The sequence below is a fragment of the Aptenodytes patagonicus genome, chromosome 2 (genome assembly GCF_965638725.1).
Source record: "Aptenodytes patagonicus chromosome 2, bAptPat1.pri.cur, whole genome shotgun sequence".
Taxonomy (NCBI): domain Eukaryota; kingdom Metazoa; phylum Chordata; class Aves; order Sphenisciformes; family Spheniscidae; genus Aptenodytes; species Aptenodytes patagonicus.
This window is the reverse complement of record NC_134950.1, coordinates 92421749-92434493: the sequence shown is the minus strand read 5'-3', so window position 1 is coordinate 92434493 and position 12745 is coordinate 92421749. Positions and strand designations below refer to the sequence as shown.

General features: G+C 41.9%; 1 protein-coding gene across 2 annotated transcripts in view; it reads right to left on the bottom strand.

The window, feature by feature from the left end:
* Nucleotides 1-4437: 4437 nt before the first annotated feature.
* Nucleotides 4438-12745, bottom strand: part of LOC143156618 (cadherin-6) — a 110408-nt gene continuing 102100 nt past the window's right edge. For both annotated transcript variants that reach the window (XM_076330391.1, XM_076330392.1), the window contains exon 12: nt 4438-11611. In XM_076330391.1, coding sequence (XP_076186506.1) covers nt 11121-11611 — 491 coding nt within the window. In that variant the 3' untranslated portion in view covers nt 4438-11120. The remainder of the gene's footprint in view (nt 11612-12745) is intronic.

Sequence of the window (12745 nt, the reverse complement as noted above, 5' to 3'; positions counted from 1 at the left end):
TGACAGGGACACCTTGGTACGTGGGGGAGAAAAGTACATGAAACGAGTAACAGGGTGAAGAGTACACCCTCTGCAAGCCAACAGTAAGCAGACTTATAGGAATGCTGTGTCAGAGACTGAGCTAGTTGGAGCCCCACTTTCTCCTTCTGTCCCTACACTGGCTTCCTCACTCTTTCACTTACCAGAGCTCTTTTATTCAGTCCTTTTTTCAATGTCGTGTTACTAAAGTTTAGGTTTGTTCTTTGGGGGTGTTTTTGGTTTTGTTTTATTTTATTTTATTACAGGAGGTTTGAGAGTTTGTTTGTTCTAGTAAGCTGGAGCTGTAATTGGGAAATGGGTTAAGCTTGCTTCCAATTAAGATAATTGACATGAAATACCCAATCACATCCTGAGAGAGAGGGAGAAATAAGTTCTCTAGCTGAGCTGTAGAGGAGAACAGCTTTGTCTAACAATGTAGGTAGAAGCAGATGTTTAGAAAAACATGTAAAAGCAATCAGGAGGGGATTTATTCATTTGTTTATTAATTAAGGTGCATGCATGAGCAGACAGCCAGCAAAGTTCCAAGTTAAGAAAGGCAAAGTTCCAGCAGGGGGTACAAGGAAAGCTGTATACAGGTGATTCTTGGTTTTTGGGTTGGGTTTTTTTTGTTTTGTTTTTTGTTTTTGTTATATAAAGGAGGAACCACCCCAAAGCTTTTTGGAAGATTCAGGTCAGGATGTCCCCTTGCATACAGTCTTCCTGACTCTGTTCCCCTGATCTTAGTAAGTTTTTTCTCTTTTGCTTAAATAAAGTAAGATACATGATAAGGTCCTATCAGGCCATGAGTATCTCCACAGCTAGTAAAAATATACATGGTCTTGTGCGTTCTGTTGTTTGCTAAGGTTAAAACAATGCATAATGAGTACTAGAGTGATTCTGAAATAGTGAGTGACTGAGGACTTCTGATAATGCTCGTGTTTGTTTTCTAATTTGTGGGGAGTAAGGAAAGTGGAATCAGCTTTTCTGATTGGAGGGACAGAGATGCTTGGGGATCTGATGTGGGGACAGACAGCTGCTGAGAACCCGTTAGTTGGTGTGGTCAGTTTGGAGAAAAGAAAATGTAGAGGGTGGGTATTTGCTAGACAGCTGGCTCTGCTGAAAACAGGGAAAGATTCTTACTAGTAAGAAAGAGGAAAGGCTTCAAAGGCTTTGGATAAGAATATGAACTTTTTTTTAATGTCTGTACCTTATCCACCAAACTTGGATTTCATTTTCAACATCAAAAGTAACATTATCTGAGATTAAAATTGGAAGAACCAACACTGAATTCACTTGGCTGCTCATGTAAGTGATCGTTCCTGCAATTTTTATGCAAGTATTAAATCATCAGTTAAATGTATTGCTCTTTTCTTTGGTTTCCTTGTTTGAGCTGTCCTTGAAATTCAACAAGGACTGGTAAACTTTTTTAAAGTAAGAGACTGTAGGCTTTAATGGCTTGTCTAGCTAGCTTGTCTAGCTAACTTGTCTCTGTGATGACTTTGGTAGTCTTAGTGAAAGATGAATATTGGGGGGTTTGTGGTTTGTGTGTTGCTTGTTGAGGGGGGAGTTATTTTACATAGATAAACCTGGTAAATTAATGTCTAAGAATCAAATATGTTTTCTGGCTGAAATGCTATCCTTTAGTTGGCTTTTCTTTGTGATAAAATAAGAAGATAAGAAATATGGCAGATTCCTCTTTCATGTAAATAAAAGTGGTGGGGTCCTTCTGTTCTGCTTCTGGCACTCAGAGCCTCAGTACACATGGAAAGTTGCAGAGCCTGGGCCACCTCTCAGCAGGTGGACAACCAGGATTCCTGCTGCTGCTACTGTCTTAGTTTAGAAGATGAAAAGCTCAAGCTGATATTTTGTGAAAAGTTGTAGGGCTGCTCTAATGTAAAAAGTAACAGAGCCAAGAGGTGGGGTAACTGCAGCCTCTCTATGCTTGCACCTGCAAGTGTGTGTCCTTACTGGAGGATGTGGAGGGGAAGTAGATACATCCTCCATGCACAGTGCAGTACTTAGTTTCTGTGATTTGGTGTTCAGATAATAAGATAGTTAAAAATATAATTACTATGTCGACCTATGTATTTATAGCCTTATGATCTACTATTGAGTGTCTAAAAAAGCTGGTTTCTTGGGCTATTCATACAGAAGTTTTCTCCTGGAGGTCCACCAAAGATTGCAGGTGGATGTTTAGGCTAATTCCTCTCATAGGTTACAAAAGTTACTCAGTTCTTTCATAAACCACATATGGTTTCAGTGTTAAACTGGTTGCTTTTTGTGGTTCGTTCTAATGCTTTTAATGAAGTACTGCTTTGCTGTGACCCTTCCCACTCTCTTCTTTGTCCTTGTATTTAGGAAGAAATTGAAACATGATGGAATTTCTGGAGATGTAGACAGATCTTATATTAAGGAAATGTTAAAATGAATAATTTTCTCTGGAGGTTGTTCTCCTTATGTAAAAAGATATTGCAAATGACATTTGCACTCTCCATGTACTTGGAACAGATCCTCCTGGAAGCTATGCTAAGGCACATGGAGGACAGGGAGGTGATTCGAGACAGCCAGCATGACTTCACCAAGGACAAGTCCTGCCTGACTAACCTAGTGGCCTTCTATGATGAAGGGACTATATCAGCGGACAGAGGAAGAGCTACGGATGTCATCTATCTGGACTTCTGTAAGGCCTTTGACAACATCCTTCTTTCTAAATTGGAGAGATACGAATTTGATGGGTGGACTGTCACTGTGGGTGAGGAATTGGTTAGATCGTCACATCCAGAGGGTAATGGTCAACAGCTCAATGTCCAGATGGAAATCAGTGATGAGTGGTGTCCCACAAGGGTCCGTATTGGGACCAGTACTGTTTAATATCTTCATCAATGACATAGACAGTGGGATCGAGTGCACCCTCAGCAAATTTGCAGATGACACCAAGCTGAGTCGTGTGGTCAACGTGCTCAACATGAGTGGTCCCTCAACATGAGGGACGGGATACCATCCAGAGGGACCTGGACAAGCTTGAGAAGTGGGCCAGTGTGAACCTCATGAGGTTTAACACGGCCAAGTGCAAGGTCCTGCACCTGGGTCGGGGCAACCCCCCGTATCAATTCAGGCTGGGGGATGAAGGGATTGAGAGCAGCCCTGCTGAGAAGGACTTGGGGGTACTGGTGGATGAAAAGCTGGACGTGAGCCAGCAATGTGCGCTCGCAGCCCAGAAGGCCAGTCGTGTCCTGGGCTGCATCCAAAGAAGTGTGGCCAGCAGGTCGAGGGAGGTGATTCTGCCCCTCTACTCTGCTCTGGGGAGACCCCACCTGCAGTACTGCGTCCAGCTCCGGAGCCCTCAGCATAGGAAAGACACAGACCTGTTGGAGTGGGTCCAGTGGAGGGTCACGAAAATGATGAGGGGGATGGAACACCTCTCCTATGACGAAAGGTTGAGAGAGTTGGGGTTGTTCAGCCTAGAGAAGAGAAGGCTTCGGGGAGACCTTCTTGCAGCCTATCAGTACTTCAAGGGGGCTCTTATAAAAAAAGATGGTGGCAAACTTTTTAGCAGGGCCTGTTGCGACAGGACAAGGGGGAATGGCTTTAAGCTAAAGGGGTAGATTTAGACTAGATATAAGGCAGAAATTTTTTACGCTGAGGGTGGTGAAACACTGGCACAGGTTGCCCAGAGAGGTGGTGGATGCCCCATCCCTGGAAACATTCCAGGTCAGTTTGGCCGGGGCTCTGAGCAACCTGATCTAGTTGAAGATGTCCCTGCCCACGGCAGGGGGGTTGGACTAGATGACCTTTAAAGGTCTCTTCCAACCCAAACTATTCTGTAAGTGAACCGAGTCTTTTTTGGACCTCATACAATGAAAGGTAAATAACTGAACAGTGCTACTATAAATTCTATGATGTTTATATGTTTCAAGGAAGGTATTCCACATGCTTTACTTGGGCAAAGTTCCTGCTGACTTCCTGGGAAACCTTGGCTAGTCAATATTTGGTATGTGATCATAGACTAATATCCTCCTCATGGTAAGCATCACTAAATGTTGCCTTCTGAAATTATATCACTCTTTTGGGAGGCCTCACTGATCCCAGAATAGTGATCCTACTGCTCTTACAGCATGTTGCAGGCCAAACACTTAGAAATGGCATTTGAAAAACTGATCCAATTTACCCCTGTGTCTTAAAGTGATTGCAGAGTCTTTTCAAAGGCTTATCTTTATGATAGCTTTGTAAATACAAACCACAGATTGAGAGAATTAGGAAAAAAAAAAAAACAAGTTAGAAAAAACAATTTATTAAGTAGTAGCATATAAATAACTTGTTACAAAAATCAATTTGCAAAAAGGCAAATTCACTCTGTCTGTGAGAAATTGTTGTTTAAATTGGTTTCTCATTAAATCCTTAAATTTCATTTCCCCCTGCCCCCACCCCCCCAAAAAGAAGCCAGTACAGTGAACAGGAAATATAAGGGAGAGAGTGCACACTTGCCATCTGACCATAACAAATTGCCCATCCACGCTGCAGAAGAGATAATCATTCCAGCATGGGTCCCTTTGCAACACAGGAAAGTTTCTAGGTGTAAATCTCTTGGGTGACAAAAATCTTATCACCCGCAAATGTCCCTCTGTGCTGAGCAGTGACCAGATCCATCTGATGCTGAGGGTCCCTTGGCACAACCGGGGGATGACTTCGTGAGAGACTGTGTGGCTGGAGCATGCCAGCAAGTAAATCTTCCCAGGTGGTGGCATCAGTTTCAATTTATGCTTGGAAGTATTTTTAATTAAAAAAAAAAATCAATACCGAAAAGCATTTATTTTGAGGGTTTAAAAAATCACAAATCGCAATAGGAGTTTGCCAGATTGATTTCGCTCAGTAACACAGTTAAGATGCACATAGCATTTATTATAAGGCCTTTCTTTTAAGTTTAATTTTTCAAAGCAATGAAAGTAATCACAGAGTTAAAACAGTACAGTGATTCTGAAGTTTTTTATGTTTCAAAATCCAGAACAATTTTGTGTTTGCAGTGTTGTTTCTTTGTTATGTTCACCTGAATGCTTAATAATTCTATACATTTGTTTCTTTAATAAACACTAAAGTAATAGATCGTAGAAAACTAAAAGCTTATAGAAAGAGTCTCCAGGTATATTTACATAAATAGTGCAGTCACATAGGAAAGGTCAAAAGCCCATGGGAGTGGAAAGGATTTCTCTATATGCTGGACTTAGGCCTTGTTTGTCAAATCAACTTTGTGGAAGGAGAAATTTGAAGTTAGCAGCTCCTTTTTTTTTTTTTTTTTTTAATTCTTTTTTTGGTAAAGAAAGAAAAAGACACATGCAGAAAAAAAAGTAAGAGAAGGTTCTGTAAAAGCTCCTTTGAAATCCAGTAACTCTATGCATAATATGACAGCTTTGTGACTTTTAAGTGCCATGGACCTGCCTTGCATATGACTGATTACCTCCCCCAGTCCCCTATGCAGTTCACTCTCTGTTCTTCTTCCTGAAACTCCCAGTTCTCTGACTCTTGTCCTCCCTGTAACCCCAGTTATGGCTTTTGGACACCTACTGCTGAATTTTATGAACTGTTCAGGAAAGTATTTAGTGTATGACAAAGGCAGGTCTGGTCTGAAAAGTGTAATATTGCAAAATGATGGTCAGGATCAAGATTGTCTCAGCTGTGCCTAAGTAAACTACTGAGGGGAGAGACTGCCATTAAAACATTGCGTTGGCTGCTGTGTTTTTTCCCCTCCTTCTGGAGCAATGTATGAGGCTGTAGACATAAAATATGCTTTTGTTCCTCTTCTTTCCTAAGTACAGAAACAATCTCTAAGAAAACAAGCCTTTCTGAAGACTAAACTGAAAATGAAACAGTTGTGGCTTTGACATTTATTGGAAGAGGCTGCTGTTTCACAGGTCTAGAGGGGCTGGAAAAAAACCTGCCTTTCAGAACTTACGGCATAGTTCATACACATTGGAAGTAGCATAATGACTGTTAATTTGTCAGCTCTCATTTGATAAGGGGCCTCAGACTGCAGTGTTAATTGAAACACAAATGGGCAGCGGATGGCAGCATCCAGTTGGGACAGTGGTCCTCTGAAACACTTTAATACTACCTATAGCCGAAGGAAACACGGAGAGATTTAAAACAGATGGTGGCAGGAAGAGCGAACACGGTGGTGTCTGCAGTGAGTTACCTGCTCAGAATCACTGTCCGTAATTCACCCTGCAGAAGGCCATCAAGATAGATCTGCTGCAGAAATTTAACGTTTTCATAATAATCATGACAAAGGGACTTTCTTTCCTAGATATTTGCATGGAAATGGCCTGGATTTAATTTGCTTGGTCTGAAAAAGGTGATGTCTTTCTTCCTATCCATGCAAATGTCACTCTGGCTGCTGTAGGAAACCTGGGAGTGTTAGAAGTGACTATGCACTGTTGCCCCTGCTTAACGTGGATAAGTCTGGTTTTGAAACACGACTAGCTTCCAGTGGTCATTATTTCCCTTCTTTTTATTCATACTGTACATGTGCAGACATGCATTCCCAGAGCCATTTCTCCCTGCTCTACTTCTTTATGACTGTTCTGCTTTTTATGGTACTACAGATATTCAGTTAGTTGGTTTTTGTGGGATTTTTTTGTTTGTTTTGTGACAGAGAAATGGAAATGTTGTGCCTTGTAATGTAGCCTGCTACTTCCAAAACTGGATTATTTGAAGGTCGCCTCTCCCATTCACATTTCACAGCTAGGAAATACCTGTCCCTAGAATGAAGTAAGACCTGACAACTAATGAAATAAAAAAATATCAGTAAAATATATCTGTTTCTTAGGACAAATTTATAAAATATTGGTGTTGGTAAAGGTGGAGTGTTCTACTCGTAATCTTTCCCAGCAATTTTTTTACCAGCAGTAACTGAAACACACAGACAACTTGTTTTTCTCATGGTTAGACAGTGTGTCTGTCCACATCAGGTTTGGGAACACATCCCAGTCCTGTCGTACTGTCAGTAGAGCCCTGTGGAAACCCCCGAATTCCCTTGTTCAGAGCTTGCTGCAAGTTTCTGCCTCAGCTCGCTTCCAAATGCTTGTCTACACAGAGAGATGTCCTGGTACAACTGCGTTGGAGGCCTGTGCTGGTGCATCTCCCCTGCTGCATCTCCCCATACTGGTGCTGCTGTGGGGTAGAATAATTTTTAACCTGAAATAACCATTCTTCTGGAGTAAAAAATCATTTTTCTGGGATAAAGTGGCTGTTTTGGGAGCTGGGATGGAGTAGCTGTACTAGAAACCCTATTCCATTTCAAATGTAGAGTTGTTAATTGTTCTGCGGTAGCAAGGCTGGAAACGTCTCCCAAGTAAACATGCCCCTGTTCATAAGTCCACTGAATTCCTTGGTATCTTTTAATAGGTCCCCTGTCATTAGATCAGATGCTTTTCCAAATTGAAAGCCAACTGCATTGCTCATCTCTCTACCTGGTCTAGCTAAACTTCCTAATAATATTTCTTTTTCTCAAATAGGTGTGGTTGTAAGAAGAGCAGGCTTAAAACAGCCTTGAAACCCACTTCATAGCCCATAGTCAAACACTTGTTTATCTATAAATGACAATCCTAGTATTGTGTGAAAGCATTGTTAAATACTCATTTCTATCATCTAGCACACCGGCATGCAACAAGGTGCAAAGAAATACTACTGCAAAGTTTTGTATTCACTGCAATATGGCACTTTCAATATTTAATATGCAGTACTGATTTTATAAATTGCACTTTGTGGTACTGCCAAGCAAGAAGAAAAGACAGAATTGAGCTCTTCTTGCTGTGTGAGAGATGCTAAATCTGTGTAATTTGCAGGAAAAAATAGATCTCAAAACCTAGATGCTCAAATAATAATTTGGATGCAAGTTTGCCTTGAATTTTCTTAGAAGAATCCATTTGCTATTCAGGCACCATATTTGTGGTGACATAACATAATTTTTATATATAATATATTTACACAACAGGCACAAGTAGCCACTCTCTATTATTTACTGTGTCACTCAATGGACAAGATAAAACCAGCTTTCAATTCAAAGGAAAAAAAAAACAAACCCAAAACAAAAAACTTGAGCTTGGACTGCTAGTAACAATCACTAAATCAGACAAAATCACTGTACAAACATAGGAAAGTAGTTACAAGGAGATCAGTGATCCTCCTGTCTTGTTATTCCACCTCAAGGAGTGACTAATGCAAGCTGACCCGCGCGGTGGCCGAGCCCTTTCAGGGTGCAAGGTCTGTCTTCAGTCAAGTGATGGCGACTCCCTCTTCCCTGTGAGCTGGGGATGGCTCGCAGGGCTAAATATGTGTGCAGTTTCACATCCACCTCTGCCATTCCCTCCACACACAAAACTGTTTCCTCGGGGCCTGAGGAGGGGAAGGGACAGTTCGCTGGCTCGTTTTGGGCATCCAACTGGACTCTAAGCTTGAGGTGATTTGCCTGAGGCAACCCCACGCCATGAAGGGTGAGACAGAGGTGTGTGTTAGGGAGCCATTTGGAAGAGTCCCCTGAAGGGTACGCTGCCTCCACTGACCGTGTGAGGAGAGCAGCCCGAAGTGAGGGACCTGTGGCAGGTGGTGCTGAGCATCTGCTGCTCCTCCATGTATCTGAAATCCAGATGGTCCCTCCTGTGTGCTATAGCCAGGTTTCAGACAGGTTGCCTCCTGGATGCTCCGATTTCAAGGAAGCCATGAAGGGCTAGACTTTCAAAGGCTTTTATCATCTTAAATTACTGAGGGACCCTCAGGAGGACATAATAAGGGCCTAGTCATGCCATTTTCATTGTCACGGGTGTGGCAGGCTCAGCCCCCCTAAGCAATGGATTTGGGCACCTCGCTTTGCTGGACTGAAGCACCATGAGAGGTCTCCATCAGCAAGACCGGGGGCTCAGGACCCTTTGAAACTCTGGGTTCGTCCACTCTGAAAACCCATCTAATTTATCATGCTGGGCATCTGCAAGCCATTAGCTGCCTTAGCAGCATAGCTGGCTCATCCTCTTTGCTGCGAGTCAGTTCGCAAAACCTGAAATTATGTCGTCGTGCTTGTAAAAGTCTAATATTAGGGAATCTTACTGCTCTCTTTATTTAACTCTCTAGGAGTAATGAATTCCAGGGATTAATTTTTAATCCCTTTTAATTTTCTGTTTATTAACTTTTTTCTCTTCTCTCTTTATTTTTACAGTAAATTGGAGCTGTTGTTTAGTTTTCAAACCGATCCACTTAAGATTTGGGGGAGGGGGAAAATAGATCCATGCCTGTAATTCTGGTATTAAATACTGTTTCAAAATGAAATAAATGAGATTAGTTATGTATGAGGTATAGTAAAAAAAAAAAAATCCTTCTTTCCTTGGCACAGTGCCATGGGCTGGGTCCCTGCTTTGGGACACAAGGTGGCTTTTAGTTCCTGGAATTGGATATGTCCCATGGCAGCCCCTTAGGGTTTTCTCCAGATAGCCTCTCCTAGATGGCTGGATTTGAAAAGCAGCAACTGCATGTGTTTGACAAACCGACAGAAATACTGAGTGGTGCACAAGAAAAAGAAAATTGTTTTGGCCTGAGACTATGGCACCTTCCCCCACCCCACCCCTGGACAAAAATTACTTAGCTTGGCAAAGCAGATAAACACACACAGAGACTTGTGATTAAAATTTTACCTTTTGGTGAAGTCTTTAACAACCCTGGCTGAGTAGTTTATTTAAAAAAATGAGTTCTAGTTATAAACTCTACTTTTCAGGCCACTGGAATGACAATTGATTCTTGCTTACTTGTGCATTCAGGGCTTGAATCTGGAGTAAAAAAAAAAAAAGAAAACAACCACCCAAAAGCATGAGAAATTAATTCCTCTGGCAGAATACCAGCATTTTCCATCTCTAAAGCGTTTTCCAAATGACTTATATAATTCTTGCAACATCCTGATGAGGTAGGCATTATTTCCCCACTTTACAGATAGCAAAACTGGGCAGCGAGTCAGTCGGGAAGCCACCCTGGGCATCCAGGCAGGGAAGGTCAGGACAGAAAAAAGCACTCTTTCCTCCTTTGCAGTCGCTCCTTTTGCCCCAACAGGCGGCAGTCACCTTGAGGCTACTGCTCCCCTCTTGCACATGAGAACAGGCAGAAGTAGATGGATGTGTAAAGCCTGACTCCCACCTCCCCAGCGCAGTGGCCACCACTGAACTGATGTGCAGGTGGAGGCCAACCAAAGAAGTACGAGGAAAAGCACAGTTAGGATCTGCTCCTTCCTCCAAGTCATGATCTCATCTGGAGTTGGATTAGATGACTTTCCCCATATCAGAAGGCAAGTCTGGGTTAGAACTGGGAAACCATCTAAGAATTAGATATTGGGGCTACTGACCGCACACACATGCACGCACACACATCTCTCCAGCAATGCTAGGTCAGAAGAATATATACATAGCAGTCAATGAACTATATATATGTGTGTGTTAGTATGATTCAGTGCATTGGGGGCAATGGCGAGTTCTAGAAAAACACTTAGGTTTAAACGACCATTAGGCCTTTCTACCCTCCTCATGAGTAAAATGCATGTTTGATGTTTTTTCTCAGCTTACTCTACTTGTATAATAAACCTTCATTCCATCACCACTACTTTTGACTATAATACATAGGGTGAACTAGGGTACCTCATTACATTGGGATGTGCAATACACAATTGACAGAGCAGTCGTCTGAGCTGAATAGTCTGAATACAGGTAAAAAGAGCAAGTGATCTTAAACAGTAATATAGTCCAATTTACAATATAAGCAGAACAAGTGAAAATATTGCTCCCCATCTGATCCTTTTTTTCCCCTCCACTACTGCCGTGCCTGTAAGATTGGCTTGGTAAACTGGATGCAATAAAAAATAAGAATTTTGCCTCTTGGAAGCTCATAAAATGATACTAGAAAAAGTTTTCTGATGGCAGATCCACACAGACTGCAGTCATTAGACAATTTGAACGGGTAGAACAGAGAACCCTTTCACACAGCTGTGGAGAAATAGAAAGAAATAGCCAATTCACATATCTCAATGCTGTTTCTGAAAATGAGGAAGGGAAAAAAAAAAGAAAAAAAAAGGCAACATATTAAGAGTCTTTGTCACTGTCCATTGCGCCATACATATCTGCCAGCTTTTTAAACCGAGGTCCCCAGTCACTGAGGTAATCGTAGTCCTGATCTCCGTCTGTAGTCACCGACTCCAAGGAGCTGAGGGACTCGGCCACAGAACCATTACCTTCATACGCGTAGGTTGCTAACGAGTCATACGGGGGTGCTGTTGGATCTGTATCATTTTCCTTTAACCTTTGGTTAATGAAATCTCTGACATCCGTGTTATCTCGCGCTGTTGCAGTCCGCCGTGGCATAAAAAGTGTTTCTGGCACAATGTCTCTGCGTAACTTATTATCGTCTATGGCTTCAGGATTCCTCAGCGTGCCAATATCAAATGCCTGGGTGTCTTCCTCTCCACCACCTTCATCGTTATAACTGACAATGTTGTCTCTGATGTCTTCTTTGGAAATAATCAAAGGCTCTTTCTTCCGCTGCCGTCTCAGTGCTGCAAACAGCACCACTGTAACTGGAAGCAAAAATAACAGGGGAAGAGAAAGGGAAAGGTTAATCCCTAACTCCATTACAACCCAGAAGAAATGCTGTGCCTCTGCTCGAATTCAAAGTTTTAAAAGATGTTTTGCAAAACTGCAGATGCGCACGTCAGGTTTTCAAACTGTGCTTGCTCTGCCTGTGAGTACCTTGGGAGATGAAATGGCATGGATATGCACTAGAAGAAAGGAGATGTCAAGCTTGTAAGAAGCCAAGTGGAGTATCTTTTTGCCAGTAGGCACATTTTTACCCAGAGTCATATAGCAATTTTGTTGCCTTGAGAACAGAACTAGTTTTATGAGAGTTGGGAAGGGAGCAAAATAAGTAACGTCAAGTGTTACTCACCTTGACCCCCTGAGACGAGATGCAACTTGTGCTATGGACAAAGCTAGTACGTACTGGGCTATGACAATAGGTTAGCAAAGCTGCATTTCAAGATAAGTAAATCTACCCTCCTCTGGAAAAAAGCTTGGAATACGGAGTGGATTTTCAGCCAGCACAAAGTCCAAGTTTTATTAACTTCCCTGGCATGTTTTTACAATGTACATCACCTTAAAAAAGTGCATGGTTTAAATCTTAGACTGATGAGATATGGTAATGGTATTATTTAATCTGCCAAAGGCATGAGATTTCTCAAACAGATAATTTTTTGTGTGTGTGTATTTCATTTATTTGGAGGGCAGGAACCCTTTCCAAGGCCCTGATCAAAATCTAAATATTTTTACTCAGTAGTGATCGCCGGTACTGTTGGAGAAGTGGGCACAGAGGGTGGGAGGGGATATGTTCAACACGTTATTTCCTTTAGAAGCTAATTTCAGATTTCTTAGCTGGATTCTACCTTAAGATGGTAAATGGCTGAATATTTACAAATGAACAGCAGCAAGGAGCCGGGATGTATTACTACTGTCACTGTTGTTTTCGTAGTCTGAGGACCACAATGCCCAATATTTCAGCTCTGCTGCACGAACTCGGAAAAGACACATCTTGCTGGCTTTGTAGTTCTTTCACAATAAAGCAAAGCAAATCAGAAAATGCCTAAACTCATTGATATGAGATGATAAGGTGGTTCAAAATTATTTTTTATGTCAGCCGTGTTTCTAAAATGGTGTGT